The 22,914-nt window shown below is 37.9% G+C and overlaps 1 protein-coding gene across 6 annotated transcripts in view; it reads left to right on the top strand.

Annotated features, from left to right (window-relative positions):
- IL33 (interleukin 33) overlaps positions 1 to 21,527 on the top strand; it is an 82,775-nt gene extending 61,248 nt beyond the window's left edge. For 2 of the 6 annotated variants that reach the window (XM_077966114.1, XM_015117709.3), the window contains exons 2-8: positions 4,648 to 4,749; positions 14,066 to 14,191; positions 14,728 to 14,853; positions 16,407 to 16,532; positions 17,096 to 17,146; positions 18,002 to 18,093; positions 19,524 to 21,527. In XM_077966114.1, coding sequence (XP_077822240.1) covers positions 4,659 to 4,749; positions 14,066 to 14,191; positions 14,728 to 14,853; positions 16,407 to 16,532; positions 17,096 to 17,146; positions 18,002 to 18,093; positions 19,524 to 19,724 — 813 coding nt within the window. In that variant the 5' untranslated portion in view covers positions 4,648 to 4,658 and the 3' untranslated portion in view covers positions 19,725 to 21,527. Of the gene's footprint in view, positions 1 to 2,965; positions 3,172 to 4,647; positions 4,750 to 14,065; positions 14,192 to 14,727; positions 14,854 to 16,406; positions 16,533 to 17,095; positions 17,147 to 18,001; positions 18,094 to 19,523 lie in introns of those variants that run through there. The other 4 variants (XM_028835178.2, XM_077966115.1, XM_015117710.3 and 1 more) reach the window with 4 other exon arrangements.
- Positions 21,528 to 22,914: the final 1,387 nt, after the last annotated feature.

The following is a 22,914-nucleotide window of genomic DNA, read 5'->3' as shown; positions in this document are numbered from 1 at the left end:
CAGCACTTTATAACTTAGGTGAGTATCATAACCAGTGTGCAGGGATATTTGCTGTATATCACTGGGAATAGCAGCAAAAAAGAACCAGTGATGTTTCCATTGCCATATGTTCTGAAATATTTCTGACATAAAAATAGGAGAATAATGAGTAAATTTTAGTCTGGAAAAAAATGGTGAAAACAGTGATCAAGGCAAAGAATTTGCAGGTTATTTGAAGAAAATACTTTTTCAGAATAGAATTTGAAAATACTATGCTTTTGACTCATCATGCGGTTCTATAAAGGGTGTTGACTTTCTCTGTGTCAATGACTCCATTGTAAATGTGGTATTTTCAGCTTCTCTATCTTGCTCAATTATGCAAGCCAATACTGGTTTATGGCAAAGTTCTTCCAAGTGCATTCTCTCAAACTAGTCCATGAGGGTGATTAGAGGGGAGAAAAAGGTTATGAGATCAAATAACTACTGAAAACAATAGTTAAACAAAGGTACCCATGATTCTTCAATAAAGGACTATCAACACCTTTTCTATGCTAACGAGTCTGACTCTCCTAGAGATAGAATGTAGATTGGAACGTTTCCCATATTTATTTGAATGTAACTTCTTTTTATTAAAATATTCTAAGATTATAACAAAAGAAAAAGTAACTTTTTTTAATGACCAGGAATTGTTTTTTCTAGGATGTAAGTATCCTTGGGTAGAAGAGAAAACAAACAACATCAAGGCAATGCAGTTTTTATGTTAGTAAAGTGTTACTTCATTATCTACTCTGTGTAGGTTACTATTTAAATTATTTTATGTACAACTTAAAATGTAACTACAATTGGATTCCCTATCTTTTTATTCCAAATGTGTGATTACAAATTAACAACCATATTCAGAAACTTATTATTTCAAAGAAGTTGTACAACTGCTTTGTGTATAAGAAAGGCTGAGTGTTTGGAGTTAAATTCCCAGTTCTGATTATTTTCTTCCTATTTTGAGCAGGAAAGGGAGAAAGAACAGAGGCAGACAGGATGGGGAAGTACTGGCATCAAGATGGAAGTCAGGAGGCTAGATTCTGTTCCTGGTTCTGTTTCATAATCCTGGGCAAGGCACTTAATCTTTAGAGTTTCAGTCTACTCATCTGTAAGTTAGGGGCTCAGTAAAATGATATGTAAGATCCTCTGTTTCTAAGCACTCTTGACCAACAAAGGTGGGAGAATCAGAGGAAGAAAATAAGGGTTGATGTGAAGTCTTCAAGCTGTGTGAGCACAACATTGACTCCCATGGCAGAAGATTGAGGGGCAGAATAGGTAGTCTTTAACTGGCTGACCATCGAGGATTTTGCCCATGGGACTGGATGTAAATAGGTAGCATGCACATAAGGTTATAGCAGTTCTACCTAGACAAGATCATTTGGAGTTTCAGCCTCCACAAGTTTGTCCAGGAACAAAATAAGGGTGCATAAAGTTTACCTTCTAATGAGTCCTCTAACCCAAGAACTCAATGCTCTTCTTTTAACTGCTAGAAGAGATTGTTCATATGAAGTTCGTAAGGGATTTACATTGTAACCACTGCTGGCATAATTTGGTTTGTTTGTTTGGTTTGTAGTGTAGCAAAACAAGAGGCCAATACTTAAAAAGAAGAAGCAATAATTATTGATAGAATTGCAGGCAATGTCAGAGAGTTTAAGACTGGAGAAGAAGTCCTGCTCCCTCCACAAACCACAGCACAGTGTCATACCCTAATGCTGAAGCCAGACTGTAGAACCATACTAAGAGAATATGGAGTTTTCTTCAATTTATGATACAGAACTCCATATTTTTTCAGTATGATACAGTGACCCAGCTTGACCATCAAGGTTTCATATCAATTGATGTCCCTTGCTTGAATCAAATATTAAATTGGGGGTTGCAAGATGGTGTTTTGTCTGATTCTGAGACAGAAAGAAAGAAGAAACCAGCTAGGCAAATAGATCAAGCCACAAACATAGATAACGAAGCAAGCCCCGGTACAAAAGAGTGCCTTCTGTGTAATCAGCAAATTTCATATACATTCAGTTGGCCTCAGTGAACACATTCCTTTCCTTCTTTGGATATATTCAAAAAAGGAAGCTTGCTCAGGAGGACATGCTTGGAACATGCCTATAGCTACACAGAGAAGAGGAGTTACACTGAGCTAGGCATGTCCACAATGGAGGATTCTACTCCCAACACATGTGCAGTAAGGGAAGTCAAACAACATGAAGTAACTTAGGCTATGAGCCCACATACACACTGGAAGGACAGGGTGGGTGGTGTTGTCAGGAATTCATGCCTTCTGAAAATGACACGCCTAGTCCTAACCAGTTTTTCACATCTTATGTAAATAAAGCACCCCTTCCCCACTAGTTCATTTATAAAAACCCTTATATTCCACTATAGAACAGCAACCCTTACTCAGGACCCCTCTCTGCAGCAGAGAGCTTTCTCTCCTTCTTTCGTTTATTAAACTTCTGCTCTAACCTCACCCTTGGTGTGTCCACCTTCCTTGATTTCCTCAGTCATTAGACCAAGAACTCCAGGTGGCACCCCAATGAGGCCAGTTTCAATGCTATCATTCCTTCTGTAATGACTAGACCCCTCCCTATTCATTCAATTCCTGAGAAATGCTATGAACTTGTGGGTTTCTTTAAATGCTTTATGGTCAATTATCACCATTATTCTTTTTGATCCTTAAATTGTATCAAGTTTGGCCAGCAGGAGATTTTTCCTGGTGGCTTGTGTATATGCTTCTGACACAATCTCACTAGTTTTTTAGTGACTCTGCTTTGTAGCAGGATGTTCCATGTTCACCACTATTTTACAGCTCCAGATCTGGAGCCGCTGTTCCTTTCAGGGCAGAAAGTATTAAGAAACTAAGATGTGGGCACACTGACATTGCTGACTCAAATTTAACATTCCATAGGTTTTTCTCATGACTTCTTTTATGTTTGTATCTCCTTTCCCCTACAGTCAAAACCATGTAACATAATATATCTACTTATTTCCTCTATACTAAAGTATAAGAAAACAGTCTCAGAATTGCAGTACCAATATTTCCACTGTCTACAAAAAGAGTGAAACTTTGTAAAATAGTTGAAGAGATTTATTCTGAGCCAAATATGAATGACCATGGCCTGTGACAAAGCCCTCAGGAGATCCTGAGAACAGGTACTCAAAGTGGTCGCTGTGCAGCTTGGTTTTATGCATTTTAGGGAGAGATGAGACTTCAATCAAATACATTTAAGAAATACATTCATTTTGTCCAGAAAGGGTGGGATGACTTGAAGCAGGGGATGGAGGGGTTCAGCTGGGAGATGGGTAAGGGATAAAAGGCTACAGTCAACTGAGATCAATAAAAAGGAATGTCTGGGTTAAAATAAAGGATTGTGGAAACCAAAGTTTTTATTTGCAGAGAACGCCTTCAGGTTGCAGGCTTCAGAGAGAATAGATTATAAAATGTCAATTCTAACACAGCAGTATTTGTGTATCTAAACATACCTAAACACAGAAAAAGTAAAGTAAAAATATGGTATGAAGATTAAAAAATGGTACACTTGTATTGGGCACTTAACCATGAATGGAGCTTGCGGGATGGAAAATTAGTCTAGGTGAGTCAATGAGTAAGTAGTAAGTCAATGTGAAGGCCTAGGTCATTACTGAGCATGACTATCGACTTTATGACCACTGTACACTTAGGTTAAGCTAAATTCATTTGAAATTGTTTCCTTTTTTCCATAATAAATTAACCTTGCTTACTATAACTTTTTTACTTTATAAACTTTTAAGTTTTTTAACGTTTTGACTCTTATAATAACACTTAGCTTAAAACACAAACATCGTACAGCTGTACAAAAATGTCTTCCTTTATACCCTTCTTCTATAAGCTTTTTTCCATTTTTGAAATTTTTAATTTTAATTTTTTACTTTTTATGCTTTTTCCTTAAAATCTAAGACACAAATATACACACCCTAGTCTAGGCCTACACAGGGTCAGGATTATTAATACCACTGTCTTTCGCTTCCATATCTTGTCCTACTGGAAGTTCTTCAGGGGCAATAACATGCATGGAGCTGTCATTTCCTATAACAATGTCTTCTTCTGGAATACCTTTTTGACAGACCTGCAGGAGGCTGCTTTACAATTAACTTATTTTTTTATAAATAGAAGGAACACAATCTACAATAATGATAAAAAGTATAGTATAGCAAATACATAAACCAGTAACATAGTCATTTGTTATCAAGTATTATATACTACACATGATTGTATGTGCTACACTTTTATACAACTGGCAGTGCAGTGGGTTTGTTTACACCACCATCACCACAAACACGCAAGTAATGAATTGTTCTAGGATGTTAAAATGACTACAACACCACTAGGTGATAAGAATTTATCAGCTCCACTATAATCTTGTGAGACCACCATTGTATATGCAGTCCATTGACCAAAGCCTCATTATGCAGTGCAGAGTACCATATCCTAGCATGAATACATAGTTAGAATACTATGTTTAAACTTTACTGAAATAATTATTTCCTCTATATGTTTATGTTACCAATTTGGTAGTAAGCTAGCCACAGTTGTTCCTGTTTGTTTTTAAGTTGAGACAAATGAACTAATATTATATTTTAATCCAATAGAAGCCTGAAAAATGAAGCCTAAAATGAAGTATTCAACCAACAAAATTTCCACAGCAAAGCGGAAGAACACAGCAAGCAAAGCCTTGTGTTTCAAGCTGGGAAGTAAGGACTTAAGTTACTTATCTCTGAATGTTTTACACACATTTTTATCTGTTATCAAATGTTTACTACTCCAATGTTTATACATGCTCTCTTATCAAAATCTACTAAGAATAGAAGAACTGAAATAAAAAGGGATGGCACATAAGGATATAATACAGCAGACTGGTTTTGAACAGACCATATATAGCCAACTTTGGCATATTTGATACATCACCGGGCAGGAATAGCTGAGATAATCTGAACCTGTGAACAGTGATACACTTAGTTATAGCCTTTTATATCAACCATTTCTTGCTCCACACATGTCCTGCCGCCAAACCCCCAAAACCTTTTCCCTGATAAACTAGCAAAATTTTAAGCAGGTCCACTTTTATTCAACAAATATTCATTAAGACCTTTGGTGATATCAGGCATGTGGTCTTAACTTGCAACTACTGATGAAGAAGAGAATAGATGAAGATATTTGAATAATCATCTCAGTCAATTTGTGTTGCCATAAAAATATACCTGAAGCTGGGTAATTTAACCCTTTTCCCATTTAGAAAAAAAAAGTGCAGCTTGCTGCCAGTCCTTATTTAATTTTACATAAACATCTCTTTGAAGCAGAAGCAAATCTGATTTTCAATGCAAAAACAGAATATAAAAACTGTTCTTGGAGTTATTTCTAAACAGAACTACCATCAGCATTGTCTATTTCAGAAAAAATGAGATTCACCAAATGAAACATGAAGGGGGCCAGCCCCTCCACACCTGTGGGTATTTTTTGTCAGGTGGGACAAGAGACTAAAAAAAGAAATAAGACACGGAGACAAAGTATGGAGAAAGAACAGTGGGCCCAGGGGACCGGCGCTCAGCATACAGAGGACCCGTGCCGGCACTGGTCTCTGAGTTCCCTCAGTATTTATTGATCACTATCTCTACCATCTCGCAGAGGGGAATGTGGCAGGACTATAGGGTAATGGTGGGGAGAGGGTCAGCAGGAAAACATGTGAGCAAAGATCTCTCTGTCATAAATAAGTTTAAGGATAGGTGCTATGCCTTGATGTGCAGGTAGGCCAGATTTATGTTTGACTTTACACAAACATCTCGGTGTATTAAAGAGCAGTATTGCCGCCAGCATGTCTTACCTCTAGCCATAAGGCGGTTTTCTCTTATTGCAATAAATAAAATGTACGATCACGTTTTACACCAAGATGTTCCATTCCCAGGGACAAGCAGGAGACAGATGCTTTCCTCTTATCTCAACTGCAAAGTGGCTTTCCTCTTTCACTAATCTTCCTCAGCAGAGACCCTTTACGGCTGTTGGGCTGGGGGACGGTCAGGCCTTTCCCTTCCCATGAGGCCATAACTCAGGCTATCACATGGGGAGAAACCTTGGACAATACCTGGCTTTCCTAGGCGGAGGTCCCTGCAGCCTTCAGCAGTGTATTTAGAGAACTGTGATGACTTTTGCCAAGCATACTGCCTTCAAGCCCTTTTTTAACAAAGCACATCCTGCACAGCCCTAAATCCATTTAACCTTGAGTCAACACAGCACATGTCTCTGCAAGCACAGGGTTGGGGCTAGGGTTACAGATTAACAGCATCTCAAGGCAGAAGAATTTCTCTTAGTACAGAACAAAATGGAGTCTTTTATGTCTACTTCTTTCTACATAGACACAGTAACAGTCTGATATCTCTTTCTTTTCCCCACATTTCCCCCTTTGCTTTTCGACAAAACCGCCATCGTCATCATGGCCCATTCTTGATGGTCGCTGTCTCTTCGGAGCTGCTAAGTACACCTGCAGACTAACAACAGACAGAACAGGCACACAAGGATTAATATGAAATTTATAATAGTAGTACTTTCAATGGTCTTAACCCAAGTGACAGGGTTAAGATTTGCGAGGCCGTCAGCAACTCCCGCGATTGTCTCAGTTCCTGGTACCAAATTTAAATGGCTTTTGATGCTTCAAAAATTTGTTCTCTTCTCTGTAGACGGCATCTAACCATGTCCCAGTAATGCTCAGACTCATTATAAACTCGGGGTGTAATACAAAAATCTGACATATTCCAGTCACACTGTAACTGGAAATGATGTTCTAAGATCATGAGCCTATCTCCCATCCAAATGACAGTTTATCTAAGATCATTAATTTGATTTGCCAATTTTCGATCAATACCAGATTGTGAATTCCACAATCTTGTAGAATTCTTTTGCCAGTCATTAACAAAGTTTACTGCCTGAACAGAAGAGTGCAATGCAACTCCTGCCACAGCGGCCGTAGCTGTGGCTGCAATTAATCCCATAATCATTGAAATTAAAGTAAAAATGAATCTTTTGGATCTATTTAAAATGGCTTTTAATACTTCAGTAAAATATGGATGGATGGCAAGGCCTCCCACGGTTGGTCCATGGACACAGGGATCCACACGCCTTCTCTTGCTCTCATTAGCAGAATACAGTGTTGCTAATTGAAAGTCGAATCAATGCAAGTAAACAATCTGCAATTTTCACAGGTTGTAGTTTGGAAGTCTGGTTTAATAACTATATTTCCTAGAACTAGAATATAAGAGGGCTTTATACAACTTTGCAAATGAACTGTTAGACTGGAATTTAGGTCGATAGTATAAAATGGCTTACGATCTCTTGATCTCTTGTTTCTATAGCTTGATTTCCAGACCAAATTCTAATGCAGTATGAGGCCACAGTATGCCTCCATAATTCTGGATGTTCAGGGCCAGAAACAGGACTTATTATTTTTGGTCTTGGAGTAGAGATTCCTTTTTCTCCCCATTCCCAAGGGTAGAAAGACTGTAATTTTTTGTGCTTATGTTCATCTAAACTTTCTGTTAAGTCACTATCAATAGCTGGACTCACTTGTGCACTGGGACACAATTGAGTTTGTCCGTGCAATTGTGGTGGGATTGACCTCAAGGTGCCCAATCTATAATAGTTCCGAATTCATTGTTTTATAATATCACCACACTATTGGCCACACATTCTTCTCAAACTAAAACTTCTGTGCCTTTTGATCTTTTTGGAATGTCTTTGGGGCAAGGCTTTTATTTAGGCCTAAATTTTAATGATCTTTGTTAAGAAAAGTCCTATAAATAATTTACCTGTGCCATGAGTGACATTCCACTTATCATGTGATAAGTAAATCTACTGATGGTACTGACAGTAGGTACTTCTACCAACCAATTTTGGATTGCAGGGAATATGTACCAAGACACCCAACAGATACCTAAACAATGGATAGTACCTAACCCTACATATACTATGTTTTTTCCTACAGATACATACCCATGATAATGTTTAATTTATAAGTTAGGCACAATAAGAAATTAACAATAACTAATAAAAAAGTAGAGCAATTAGAACAACATACCATAATGAAAACAATGTGAATGTCTGCTCTCTCTCTCTCTCTCTCTCTCTCTCTCTCTCTCTCTCTCTCTCTCTCAAAGTATCTTACTGTATTTCACTGTGGGCAACTGAAATCATGGAAAGTAAACTCACAGATGGGGGCGAGTGGGATAGAGCTACTGCACTAAAACTGTGATTATTTAAACAATCCAGGTGAAAAATCTGACCGATATCTCTGGGGTATGTGACAGGTGTAAACTGATTCTCAACTCAAAATGCAAAAGATGTGTCATATCTTGTTTTTCTAAATAAGCTTCTTCTCTAAGATCCCAAGAAACAAGGCAAGAAAGCACATTTAATGCCTTCTCTTCTCTTTAGCTACCAGGATCTGACACAAGTCACAGTTCACAATGCCACAAAACTTAGTAGCCAACCACTGCAGGTGTCCCCACAGTCAGTCCCACATTGTGATCACCCCCAGGGCATTTTGCCTCTAATGTCAACAGGGTACAGGACTTCATGGCCTGGAGGAAAGCCTCTCTCACAACCCTTCCCTTCCCAGTTTACAGGAAGCTACTTCCCAGGGTCAGGCTTTTCTCTTCTTCCACTTTCTCCCCCCCACATCTGTCAACACTTTCTCTTCCCTAAAAATCCAGCCGTCTTCATTCATGGATCTAGCCAGAGGTCACAATATGGGAGCCTTGGGATAGATCCATCCAGCAGGAGTATTTTATAAGGACTGAACAGTGTTATTGATATTTTCTAATTGAGTCAATTTTTTAAAAATAGGACATTTTAAATGAAAATCTAAATGTGTATAGTTTCTCTAAAAAATCCAAAGATCTAGAAACACTGGGTCCATATGTTGCATGGCAATAGTTAGCTAGATCTGAGTAGAGATCAACCCCTTTAGTTTGAGTCTATCCATAGAAGATCTTCTGTTATAGTAAAGGAGATTTGACTTTATCCTGTAGACAGTAGGGAATCATTGAAAATGTTGAACTGAGGAATGATAAAATATTTTTACTTTACAGATATCACATTGGTGAAGTGTGATGATAGTAGTGTGATGATAAAGTGAGGAGGCAAGAGTAGAAACAGAAACTGGTTAGAGGTCTACTGCATTAATCTAAGGGACTAATGATCAAGGCGTGACCTAAGACAACAGAATAGAGAGGACAGACTAGATTTTAGATATATTCAGAAGGTGAAATCAAAAAGACTTAATGACAGATTGAATGAATTGTAAGAATGGAAAGAAGGAAAAATAAATGATTCTCAGCTTTTTTATTAAAGAATAGGGTAGAGGCCAGGCGTGGTGGCTCACGCCTGTAATCCCAGCACTTTAAGAGGCCGAGGCAGGCGGATCACAAGGTCAGGAGATCAAGACCATCCTGGCTAACACAGTGAAACCCCATCTCTACTAAAAATACAAAAAATTAGCCAGGCAGGGTGGCAGGTGCCTGTAGTCCCAGCTACTCGGGAGGCAGGAGCTTGCAGTGAGCCGAGATCGTGCCACTGCACTCCAGCCTGGGCGACAGAGCGAGACTCCATCTACAAAAAAAAAAAAAGAAAGAAAGAAAGAAATGGGTGGATAATGATAGATAGTTCTACTATTTCTCAAGATAGGCAATTCAGGAGAAATATATTGGGGGTAGAAAAAGAAAAAGAAATTTTTTATTGTAAGTACTGCTATGGTTTGAATGTCCCCTCCAAAACTCATGTAGAAATTTAATTATCATTGTGATAGTATTAAGAGGTGGAACCGGCCGGGTGCAGTGGCTTATGCCTGTAATCCCAGCACTTTGGGAGGCCAAAGCGGGTGGATCACAAGGTCAAGAGAGTGAGACCATCCTTGCCAACATCGTGAAACCCCGTCTCCACTAAAAATATAAAAATTAGCTGGGCATGGTGGCACACCCCTGTAGTCCCAGCTACTCGGGAGGCTGAGGCAGGAGAATCGCTGGAACCCAGGAGGCAGAGGTTGCAGTGAGCCAAGATTGCACCACTGTACTCCAGTCTGTCAACAGAGCAAGGCTCCATCTCAAAAAAAAAAAAAAAGAAAAAAGAAGAAGAGAGGTGGGACCTTTAAGAGGTGATTAGATTATAAGGGCTCTGCCTTCATTAATGGATTAATGCCATTGTCGTGGGAGTGAGTTAGTTACTGCAGGATTGGGTTTCTGATAAAAATGATGAAGTTCAGTCCCCATCCTTTCTTTGCCTCATGTGCACTCTCACCATGTGATGCCTTCCTCCATGTGACGACACAGCAAGAAGGACCTCATCAGCTACAGCCCCTCAATCTTGGACTTCCCAACCTCCAGAACCAGACACCAAATAAAACTCTTTTCTTTATAAATTACCTAGTCCATGGTATTCTGTTATGGCAGCAGAAAAGAGACTAAGACCAGTGAATCTTAGTTTAAGGTAGCTATAGGTCATCCAGGTAGAGATATCCAGAATTCACAAGATATACACAGAAAGAGACAGTGATGCTTTGAAGTAGCTGGGTCAAAATGACTTGTGGAGAAAGAACAACCGATAGAAAGCTCAGGAAAAAGGCCAAAGATAGAGTTACAGTCTGGGGAGTCATCAGCGTCTAAAAAGGTGATTGAAATCATTGAAGCAAGTATGATTGCCCAGGAAGAAAGTTTAGAGTGAGAGAAGAAGAAAAAGTCGAAACCCTGAGGAACACCAACATTTATGAGCAGACAGAAGAGGGATAACTAACAAAGAGACAAGGTGCACTAGTCAGAGAGAAACCAGAAGAACCTAGGGAAACTGGTGACATGGCATAAGGAAAGAGGGGTTCAAAGAAAGAAGTAGTCCTGAGAGTCCATTGCCACAGACAGGTAAAGGGTAGTAAGCAGTAAGAAGACACCTTGGTAAAATCCGTGCTTGGGGAAGAAATGAAAGATGGAGTACTTCACCTCTGTGGTTTCTATCAGCCATAGTCTTGTTCTCTGAATGGCAGAATTATAGAAAGATTTCCAGGGTCCTTCCTATTTACTCACCAGAAATCCCTGAGGGATTTATGCTCCTGTTATGATGAAATTAGCTATGGGAATTTTCTTAAAATTCATACTAAGCTATTGCCCTCAGGGAGCAGGCAGGATAGGAACATAGAAAGTGGTAACAGCCTTTATATACATTTGAGCTGGCTCTTTGACCCCAGTGGAATGCTCTCTCCTGCAAAGTCCACATGTCCATGCCAGCTTTACACTTTCCTCTCCAGAACACAACACTCACACTTTCAGCTTCCCAAAACACCAAAGTATATGTTCTTCAAAATTCTCCTGACGCAAAGTGTTTTCAATACTTCAAATGTAGTAACCCCCATCCTTGAACTATAACCAGTGCTTGTCCTACTAGATGCTAGCCCTCACACCTGTATCTTTAACTCTCTTCTTATCTCCAAAAGTCTTCTACATCTTCAGTACTTCCTCAGTATTGTGACCCTCACTTTTAACTACCCAGACTGATATCCTGTTCCCCCAGAGTCCACACTCAGTATTAGGCATGCCTATCATGTTCCCATGTGATGCTGACTAAAATATAAAGAATATAAGGAGTGAGCATTCTTTCAGTTATCATATTATGCCTTTTAGCTTTGAAAAGACAATGTGGTATAGTTGCTATGGTTTGCATGTTTCCACCAAAATTCATGTTAAAATTTAATCACCATTGTAACAGTGTTGAGAGGTCAGATCTTTTTTTTCTTTTCTTTTTTTTTTTTTTTTTTTTTTTTTGACAGAGTCTCACTCTGTCGCCAGGCTGGAGTGCAGTGGTACTATCTCGGCTCACTGCAACCTCTGGAGAGGTCGGATCTTTAAGATGTAATTAGGTCATGAGAACTCCACTATCATGAACAGATTACTGCTGTTATCATGGGAGTGGTTTGGTTATCAAGAGACTGGGTTTATTATAAAAGTGAGTTCGCCGGATTTCCTCTCTGACTCATGTACTCACTGCTGCCTTCCACCATCAGATGATCCTCACCAGATGCCTGCACAATATTCTTGGATTTGCCTGCCTCCAGAAGTGTAATAAATAATTTTCTCTCTGTTTTTTCTGTTTTTAGAGACAGGGTCGCACTCTGTCACCCAGGCTGGAGTGCCATGGCATGATTATAGCTCACTACAGCCTCAAACTCCCAGGCTCAAGCAATCCTTTGGTCTCAGCCTCCCAAGTTGCTGAGACTACAGAAGCAGGCCACCATGCCCAGCTTTTTTTTTTTTTTTTTAATTTTTTGTAGAGACAGGGTCTTACTGTGTTGCCCAGGCTGGTCTTGAATGCCTAGCCTCAAGCGATTTTCTCGCCTCAGCCTCCCAAAGTGCTAGGATTACAGGTCTGAGTCACAGCACCTGGCCAACAAATTTTTTTGCTTTATAAATTATCAAGTCTATGGTATTCTGTGATAGTAGCAGAAAACGAATTAATACAAGGGTCAGTAAAGTACTGCATTAAATTACTTGCTAGGAGAATAAGTACAATGCTGGCTCTAGCACTAGTTTTCTTTATAAATTATCTTTGTAAGTGTAAAAGCACTAAAATATAAATACAAGATACCACAGTTGATATTTCTGAATTGAGAATCAATGGTAAAGAGTTCCAGAGTGGGTGTGAATATAATTAAGTGGTCTGCCCTTGTTAAATCAGTTGAAGATAGTTAAAGGTACCTACTCATCTGAATTGGAGGCAAGATGTGGATTAATTCAAAATAATAGCTAATAAAAGCTTTTCCACTTATCTTTGAAAAGCATTATTTTAGGAAGGCAAATCCTCTGGAGAATTTTTTTAATTCATAAAATGAATCCCAAAGTCACAAATAATTATTTTATTTTCTGAATTACTGTGACTAATTGAAATTTGACTTTACTGTATAAATTGCTTGATAATTCATTTACTACATAATGTTAAAAATTGAGGTCCTATGACTCATGTGTTATAATTTTCTTTTCTACCTGATTCTGAAAGATTTTTTATGATTTTCCAAGTAGCAAATTTAATTTTCCTTTTGAGACTTAGATTTTTCTTTAGCAAAATGAAATAATTACTGAATAATCAATTAACTTTTTTACTTCAACTGATTTAATTTGAATTTGCATTTTGTTAGTCCCTCAAATTGTAGTGTAGCATTTTCTTAGATGGCGGTAAGTGGATGGTAATGGAAAGAATAGGTTTGATTTTAGACACACTTCAATCACAACTTCTCGCCAGCCCTGTAATCTTGGGCAAGTGTCATGACTGACTCCTGAGAGCCTCAGATTATCATCTGTAAAATGGGGACAATAATGCCTATGTTGCAAGATTATTATGAGGAATTAAATGGAGACATATGTAAAATCATTAGCACGGTGTTTGGCTCACTGTAGACACTTAGTAAACAGTAGTTATTTTAATATCAATAACCTTCGTAGACTTCAGCAATCCCCCCAAAATTATTAAAGGTGTATTCTAGATAAGGAGAAAAGATTGCACATTTCATATGAGTAAAAGATCCCCCTCAATTAGGCAAAGGTTGATATATGTTGGATACAGGTTCGCACTCCCTCATATGGAATTCTGAAAACCAAAATTTTTTTCTAAAGACCTAAAGTTTTTCAGAACTTATTTGACAGCAAAATATGACCTAAACTCATTTCTTAGTTAACTCCTGATGTGAACTAACATGAGGTCTTTATTTCACTTTGTGTAAATTTTCCTATGTTTCAACATAAAATTAACTAATTTTGATTATGGGGTGCTGCCCCCCTCTCTTCTGGGGTGCTACATATATATAGTATATGCTCTATATTACAACCCTAAAACCTAAAAAATTCTGAATTTTGAAACACAGCTGACCTAAGGGTTTCTGATAAGATACTGTGAATCAGTACTTGCTTTCTGGGTCTGCTACACTCAGGATTTGTAAAAGGATAAAGATGAATGGAATGTAACAGTCTCACAAGTTTTTCAATTGTTTAGAATCCCAACAGAAGGCCAAAGAAGTTTGCCACATGTACTTTATGAAGCTCCGCTCTGGCCTTATGATAAAAAAGGAGGCCTGTTACTTTAGGAGAGAAACCACCAAAAGGCCTTCACTGAAAACAGGTAAGGGGAACCGTACATTCTCTGGCAATAGTGGTAGGTATCTATTTGCCTTTGCTTACCACATCTAAATATGCAATTATTTTTCCTCACTCCAAGGTTCCTTTTAGAAAATATTAAGGATGACGAACTGGTTTTTAGCTATTTTAAAAAGGGCATACAAAGAATTTGCATGAGAGAAATGATTATGTTATAATGTTAAGTGAAAACAAAAGATACACAACTATGTATAAATATGTTTACAATATTTTTAAGTGAATTTTTTTAATTTAAAGGAAGTAGGCTTAAGTGTTAATAGTGCTTACCTTTTGGGTGTTGAGATTGTGGGTGACTAGTTTTCTTCCTCCTGATCTCTAATGAATGTGCTTCTACTGGGGTATAAGTGTGCCAGGAGGTATCAGTCCCTTTGGTCCATGGAGTGGCCAAAGCCCTGGAGTCAAGCACTACTCTCAGCAAGCAACCTTAACTGGGAATTCTCAAAGGGGTGTTTGTGCAGAGTGGGGATTGATGGTCCATCCCTAATCCCATCTGGTCTGCAGGTGGAAACCACAAAGGACATCTGGTACTCGCTGCCTGTCAACAGCAGTCTACTGTGGAGTGCTTTGCCTTTGGTATATCAGGGGTCCCGAAATATACTAGAGCACTTCATGATTCAAGTATCACAGGTATGACTGGTTACAGGAGTGACGTGGGAGTGAGGAGGGAGGTGTGACACAGGACCCTGGAAAGTGCTACTCCAGGTAGCAGTCCCAAGTCTGTGTCTTTAATGTGTACCAGAAACTTCTGCCCATTCGCAGCTGATGTACCCACCTAATAGTATGCAAAGTGGCACAAGGGAGCTGTTCTAATAATGCACAGGCATTCTCTAGTTAGCACACCACCATTATTTTGAAATACTTGCTATGGATTGGAATCCCATGGTCATTAGTTTTGGTGAAAATATGTTATCTTTTGGGAAAAAAACACATTTCCCCCCCAAATTTCAACATTTTGACCATTAAAGAAAAAAGCTATTGTATTTTTAAATGTAATTCTAACACTTTATACACTTTAAGTAGTAGTTACAATGGTTTTAAATTTTATCACATCCTTGTACAAGGTTCCAAGTTGATGATGACTATCAGGAAGTGAAGAGATCATCATTAAAAAAAAAAAAACTTGACCAGGCGTGGTGGCTTATACCTGTAATCCCAGCACTTTGGGAAGCTGAGGTTGACAGATCACCTGAGGTTAGGAGTTCAACACCAGCCTGGCCAACATGGCGAAACCCTGTCTCTACTAAAACTAGAAAAATTAGTCAGTTATGGTGATGTGCACCCATAATCCCAGCTACTTGTGAGGCTGAGGCACAAGAATCGCTTGAACCCTGACAGAGGTTGCAGTGAGCCGAGATCATGCCAGGGCACTCTCGCCTGGGCAACAAGAGCAGCTGTCTCAGGAAAAAAAAAAAAAAACTTTTCCTGGAATTGCAGTTGCCATTTCAAGCATTATTCCTGCTATAAATGTCCTAAATTCCCAGAAGCAACACTGAAGTTTCTCATTCAGTATTTCTAAATCATTTACTTTAGAAGTTCATGTACAAATTCAGTATGTAACATTCTCCTTAATATTTTGTATACTATTTTTTTCCAGGCCCCATATAGGTAGTCCCTAAATCTGCTCCAGTTTACCTCAGCAGGCTATAAAAATATTATCATTTTCTATGTGTATTTTGACACTTTTTAAAAGTTAGGAGCACTGCACTAAGTGTCCCTGTTATTTAGCCAGAGGAGAGAACAGGGTTCATACCCACATTCTCCAGGACTGTCAGAAACTTCTGGGTAACTCCATACTTTATAGATGAACATTTATTTATCCATATCTATCAAAATACAGTTCCTTCTTTACCACAATCCCCAGACCACGTGGTGTCATGAAGTGAAGGTTTCTTCAAGCAATGTCTGTTGGTTTCCATTTTCTTTTTCCCCACCAAACACTCCCATAAGCACACTCACATGGCCTCCCAGGGCCTTTGTGCACGACACTAGCACCTTTAATCCCATTCAAGGGTCACATCTCAGCCTTTGAGCTATGTAAAACTTGTGCCAAAGGCTTTCATCTAGCCAACAGTGACAAACAAAATGCAACTCAAATTGCAAAAATGTTTTTTGAGAGAGCATTTTTTAAAAAGGTTGCCAAAAGAATTGTACCTGACAAGTTTTTGAATTCTTAACAACAGGAATTTCACCTATTACAGAATCTCTTGCTTCTCTAAGCACATACAATGATCAATCCATTACTTTTGCTTTGGAGGATGAAAGTTATGAGATATATGTTGAAGACTTGAAAAAAGATAAAAAGAAAGGTAGATTATTTTCTTTTTCTATAACGATGTAATAATGACTAATAAAAGTAAAATGTTTTAATAAAACTAAATCTACCAAACTTTAAACAATGGATTAACTTTGACATGGCAAACAAGTCATGCTGTATGCTAACTCTAATGCATTGACAGTGGATGCCTGAATCCACTTGTATGTCAAGATGGATTCAGAAGTTTTGTCAGGTTCATCAAAGAATGCTGACATTGAAATGTAGTATTTATTGTGAAAGATGGAAAGAGGGACCACAGGTATTTGCTATCTCTAAATTATCCAATAGATCTTTCTAGCCTTATTAGTATCACCAAAGTACAACTTCTTTGTCAATGCTATGAAAAATATTTTAAATATTTTAATAACAACTATATTGGAGAATTCATCAGAGCATATTCATGCATTTTTGAGACCTTTCTCAAAACCACAAAAGTTTTGCTTTTATTGATATATAATAAAATGGGAGGATATTTTCTGATGTTATATATGTGTTGGAACTGAAAACTTAAGAAAATTGTGTCTCACCAGAGGGATTTTCTGTATTCTCTTTCAGATAAGGTGTTACTGAGTTACTATGAGTCTCAACACCCCTCAAATGAATCAGGTAATTTGGAGGGCTGGGTAGCTATAATGCTTGAATTCTTAAGTATGGGGTAAAGATAAATAAAATCCTTTTCACCCCATAGGAAAAAAGATAGTCTCAGAAGGTTATCTCCAACCCAAGCTCATGGTAAAACCTTAGATTCTCAGAGGATGCATTCTCATCCATTTTACAGCTTAATCGTTAGGATAAAGTTTTGGCTACACTTAATAGAGATCCAAAACAAGAGTGGCTTATGCTAGATAAAACTTTCTGTCTTAGCCACGGCTGGAATGGCTCAACAAGTTGTCCAAGGAACCCATCTCCTTCTGTCTTGTGGTTCTGCCAACATCTACATGGTTCAAGAGTACTTGGGAGCATGATAATGTCCGGTCAACAGGACAGAGAAAAACAAATGCATGCATTCTATTTCCCTTTAAGGGTACAACCTAGAAGTTGCATCTAACACTTCCTCTCATCTCACATTGGTCAAAACTTGGTTGTATTACTACACTTAGCCATAAGAAGGCAAGCTGGGGAATGTCGTATTACCATCCCAAAAGAGGAATGAATATTGGGGGACACTATGAGTGGCTTTACATGCAGACAGGAAAGCTGATGCCCAAAGAAGTACCCATTAGGGTCACAACTCTCCAGTTAAAAAGCATATAAAAAAACTAATTTCTCTCCGGTTTATAAGCACCCTCTGCTTATCAGTGCCTCTTGAATTTGGGTACAAATACTTCTAAGTTACCTGTTAGTGAATGAAGTAATTATTTTAATGTAATGTCTTAGAGTCTTTTCCTGGGTGCTGAATTCATTTAAATAAAGATGAGTTACAGTTCTTAACTTTATCATTTATACTTTCTTAATTGTAAGGTGATGGTGTTGATGGTAAGATGTTAATGGTAACCCTGAGTCCTACAAAAGACTTCTGGTTGCAAGCCAACAACAAGGAGCACTCTGTGGAGGTAAAAAAAAGAAAGAAAGGAAAAAAAGAAAAAAATTATACATATATAAATGATTACAGAACTGTCATGAATGACTCCACCAACTTGTGTAGATTTGGGTGTTGGGGTATTTTGCAGAAGGATTTTTTTGTGCTATTGTATATAAAGCACAATCACTTACTACAAATGACTTTCTTCTAGAGTAAGGAAGGCAGGAAAGTGGCATGTATGGCTTTGCTACTTAAAGTCTGCTCTCTGCCAGCAGCACAGCATCACCTGAGAGCTTGTTAGAAATGCAAGATTCTAAGCCTCCCAGAAATAAATCGGAATCAGCATATTTTAACAAATCTCCAGGAAATTCATATGTGCCTTAAAGTTTGAGAAGCACTGTTATATAGAATGATCTCAAATCCTTGCTATTTGGCTTTAGGAACTACTATGTTCCTCTAGGAAACATTTCTTTGTATAATATCATTTTCTTAAACAAATATCAAAAAATAATTTTCCATTCTGAGCCTGCTTAAGGGAGGGTCATAAGTGTTTCCATGTGCCAAGATTTATAAATAATCTAACATCTACATTCTGAACATAGGATTCATTGCATATTCTTCTTTAGTTAGTAAATGGCATTATTATATTGGTCATGATGTGTAATTATAACTATTTTGACAAACAAGTCAAAGGTAGAGGCATGGAAGAAAACAGAAGAGCATAATATAGAAGATAAATTATATAAATACACAAAATTATAAACCTAACTAACACAGCCATGTAAGGCCTTATTAACATAAACAGTGGATAGTAACCAGCATCTTCCTAATCAAAACATTCCTAAACATATATAATCTAGTGTTTGGCATGTATAACTACTCAATAATAGAGCTACTTAGACTGAGCTCTATTATATAGCAAGCACTGTGCTAAATGTTTTACAAATATTATTTTATTTAATACGGTAACTCTACAATGGAGTTGTTGTATTGGTCAACTGTTGCTATGCAACAAACCATCCCAAAACTCAGTGACCCAAAATAATAATCATTTATATTTATTCATATGTCTGTAGGTATTTTGAGGATTGACTGATCTAGAAAACTAGTTAGGCTAAAAAAATGAGGCTTGAGAGATAAAGCAACATGCCCAAGGTCTCAGAGATAGTACATGTCAAAAGAAGGGCACAAATCCAGAACTGCTGCATCCAGATCCAATCACCCCAATCCATACTGCCTCTCTAACTATATTGACTATCAGTGAATCAAATCAAATCCACCCCCCACCCCTCTGGCCCTGTACTCACTTCTCCCCATCTTCCCTCCGCTACTCACTAAGCAAGCTTGCTAGAAATATCAAGTCATACATAAGTATTCCCCTTTAGTTTCCAATACAGGCAGGTAACGTTGACTCTGAACTTCCCATTCACATATGGATTGCTTTCTCTCTTGTTTCTTCAGCTCCATAAGTGTGAAAAACCACTGCCAGACCAGGCCTTCTTTGTCCTTCATAATAGGCCCTTCAACTGTGTTTCATTTGAATGCAAGACTGATCCTGGAGTGTTTATAGGTGTAAAGGATAATCATCTTGCTCTGATTAAAGTAGACTATTCTGAGAATTTGGGTAGTGAGAATATCTTGTTTAAGCTCTCTGAAATTTAGTTGATGGAAACTTGTGGGTCTTGGGTTGAGTACCCAAATGCTACCACTGGAGAAGGAATGAAAGATAAAGAAAGAGACAGTGACATCTAAGGGAAACGAAGAGTGCTTAGCATGCTGTGGAATGTTTTCCTTATTATACATAAAAATATTTTTTCTAATGCTTCAGTTCTTTTTTTCTTTCCCTCTGTATAACTGCATATTCAATGCAAGTATCAGTATATTAAATAGGGTATTGGTAAAGAAACTGTCAACATTCTAAAGAGATACAATCTGACTTTCACTTTTCTCTAGTTTCAGTCCAGAAAGAACTTCACATTTAGAGCTAAGGCCACTGAGGAGAGACAGAGCCATAGCTTGTCTCTCTGTAGACAGGGATCCATTTTAAAGAGCTACTTAGAGAAATAATTTTCCCCCGTTCCAAACAATAGGCTCAAACACTAGAGCTGCTAGTAAAAACAAGACCAGATGCTTCACAGAGTTATCATTTTTTCAACTGGAATAAAACACCAGCTTTGTTTGTAGATGTCTTAGGCAACACTCAGAGCAGCTGTCCCTTACTGTCAGGGGATACGGAACTTCAAAGGCCCACATGGCAAGCCAGGTAACGTAAATGTGTGAAAAAGTAAACATAATTGAAAAATTAAGACAAATAAATTCAGTATTTATAAAGTGAATAACTTCATTTCTAATTGTTTAATTTTTAAAATTCTGATTTTTATATATTGAATTTACTTTAAGCAAGGCATTCTTACATTAGGAAGTGAATTTTAGTTCAGACATAAAATTTCATTTATTGGGAATATGTAACATGCTAAAACTTTTTTTTTTTTTAAAGTACTAAGCCACAACATGTTTTAGAGCATCCAGGTACCACATAATTACAATCCATGGTAAGGCCAGAAATCCTCTAACCTACTACAGCCTAGATGAGACACCGAATTAACATTAACATTTCAGTAACTGACTGTCCCTCATGTTCATGGCCTACCATCCCTTCTGACCCTGGCTTCCACAGACCTATGTCTTTTGATATACTCGCAGTCACACTGGGTGAAGTTGCTTTTAATCCTTGCTTCCCATGTGCTCAAGTCTTTTTGTTGTCCAGCTTCCTGATAACCCTGCTTACTGTGGAATATTCATTTGACATCTGTCTCTTTTCATTTCTTTTAACTACCATGTCCTTGATATACCTTTTGCACCCCCTGAATTTCATTTCTGTATCACCTGACCTCTGGATGCCAACACATTTATTCTGCTTTTTCTATTGTAGAATTTTAGATAAACCTATTAATGGCAATATTTTTTGCTAAACATCTTTGTTTTTTACTGTCACTAGGGCAATAACATTTATACTCAAATATATAACATTTTTTTAACTACTAAAGGAATAGTTTTTAAAGTCTTAGCAATTTCTTTTGCAATTTTTCTTAGACTTAATACTTATGATAAATGACTAACATAGTAACAGAATATGAAATATGACCTTTTCTGAAAGTATGTACTTTTAAATTTCTACTATATTGAAACCTATTAGATGTAAGTGCTGGTAGAATATAAGATAAAAGAGGCTGAGAATTACTATACCAGGGTATTACAATTGTAAAACAATATATCTTTGTTTCATTGTTTTGTCAATAATTGTTACCAAGGAGATAAAAATAAAAGCAGAATGTGTATCATCCCTTCTGAAAAACACTAATTATTGATGTGTGCATCTGTACGATAAACTTAAAATGATTATTAAATAACCAAATATATCTACTACATTGTTTATATTATTGAATAAAATATATTTTCCAAAAGTATGTGAGACTATAATGATTTTATCATACGATGACTCAATATTCTGAAATTCTTAAGTGAAAGCAAGCATATTCCAACCTACCAATGTTGGTATCCGGAGTAGGTCATTACCTGATAATTTTGGTGATTCAAAACTAAGTAACATTTTCAAGAGAAGAGATTGCGTCTTTTTCACCTGTGTACTGTCAGTGCCCATACTGGTGGGTGACACAAAGGTGTTCAGTGACTTTTACTCAGGATCAAACAGCCAACAGGTACCTGCACCAGAACCTTGATCTTATTATTCTGACTCCTTATGTAGATAAGGAGGAGGGTGGGAGGAGGGACATGAACAGAAAAAATAACTATTGGGTACTGGGCTTAATTCCTGGGTGATGAAATAATCTGCACAACAAACTCCCATGACATGAGTTTACCTATGTAACAAATCTTCACAAGTACCCTCAAACCTATAACAAAAATTTTTTTAAAATTAAGTAATTTAAAAAAAAAGAAATCTTCAGATGTGGTACTCCAGTGGGAGTTGGAGCAGTAGGCTTGTCCCAAAACTCCTTCTCCCTTCAAGTATAAGCCTATACAGCCCTGAAATCTCATCTTCTAGCAGTTATACATCAAATAGGTGCCATATGTACTGGACTTTGCTAGGCACCATGACAGCACAAAAGAAACCTAAGCCATGCTCCTTGTTCACATGGAAATTAAAACATATGAAATATGTATTATTATTATTCTTTTTAAACAGAGTCTCACTCTGTCGCCCAGGCTGGAGTACAGTGGCATGATCTCAGCTCACCGCAACCTCCGCCTCCTGGGTTCAAGCGATTCTCCTGCCTCAGCCTCCCGAGTAGCTGGGACTACAGGTGCCCACCACCATGCCCAGCTAATTTTTGTATTTTTTAAGTAGAGACAGGGTTTCACCATATTGGCCAGGCTGGTCTTGAACTCCTGATCTTGGGATCCGCTTGCCTTGGCCTCCCAAAGTGCTGGGATTACAGGCGTGAGCCACCGTGCCCGGCCCCCTAAAACATGTACCATATGTATTATAACTCCAATTCTGCAGTACAGTTGTGCAAAGGTGAGAAAGATCAGTGTGGGTTTGTCATCAGGGAAAGAAATATAACTGAATTGTCTATCCCCATACCCTAAAACCTACCCTGATCTATTCTTATATCCATTCTCAAGGTCTTGTTAAGCAGGTTCCTCATGCAGGTCTTAGGTAAAAGGGGTAAATTCAGTTGTTTTAACCCCTTTAGTGGTCAGGATTTGGTATAGGGACTTAGGAATCTGAGGAAATAAATCAAGAGATGAAAGTGAATGCAAGTTGGTAGAGAGAGAATCGATTAATTATTTCCTGCTGAAGTGCCAAGATGACTGTGATGGTTAATAT

This window comes from Macaca mulatta, chromosome 15 (assembly GCF_049350105.2).
Source record: "Macaca mulatta isolate MMU2019108-1 chromosome 15, T2T-MMU8v2.0, whole genome shotgun sequence".
Lineage (NCBI taxonomy): Eukaryota > Metazoa > Chordata > Mammalia > Primates > Cercopithecidae > Macaca > Macaca mulatta.
This window is presented reverse-complemented; position numbering and strand designations above follow the sequence as displayed.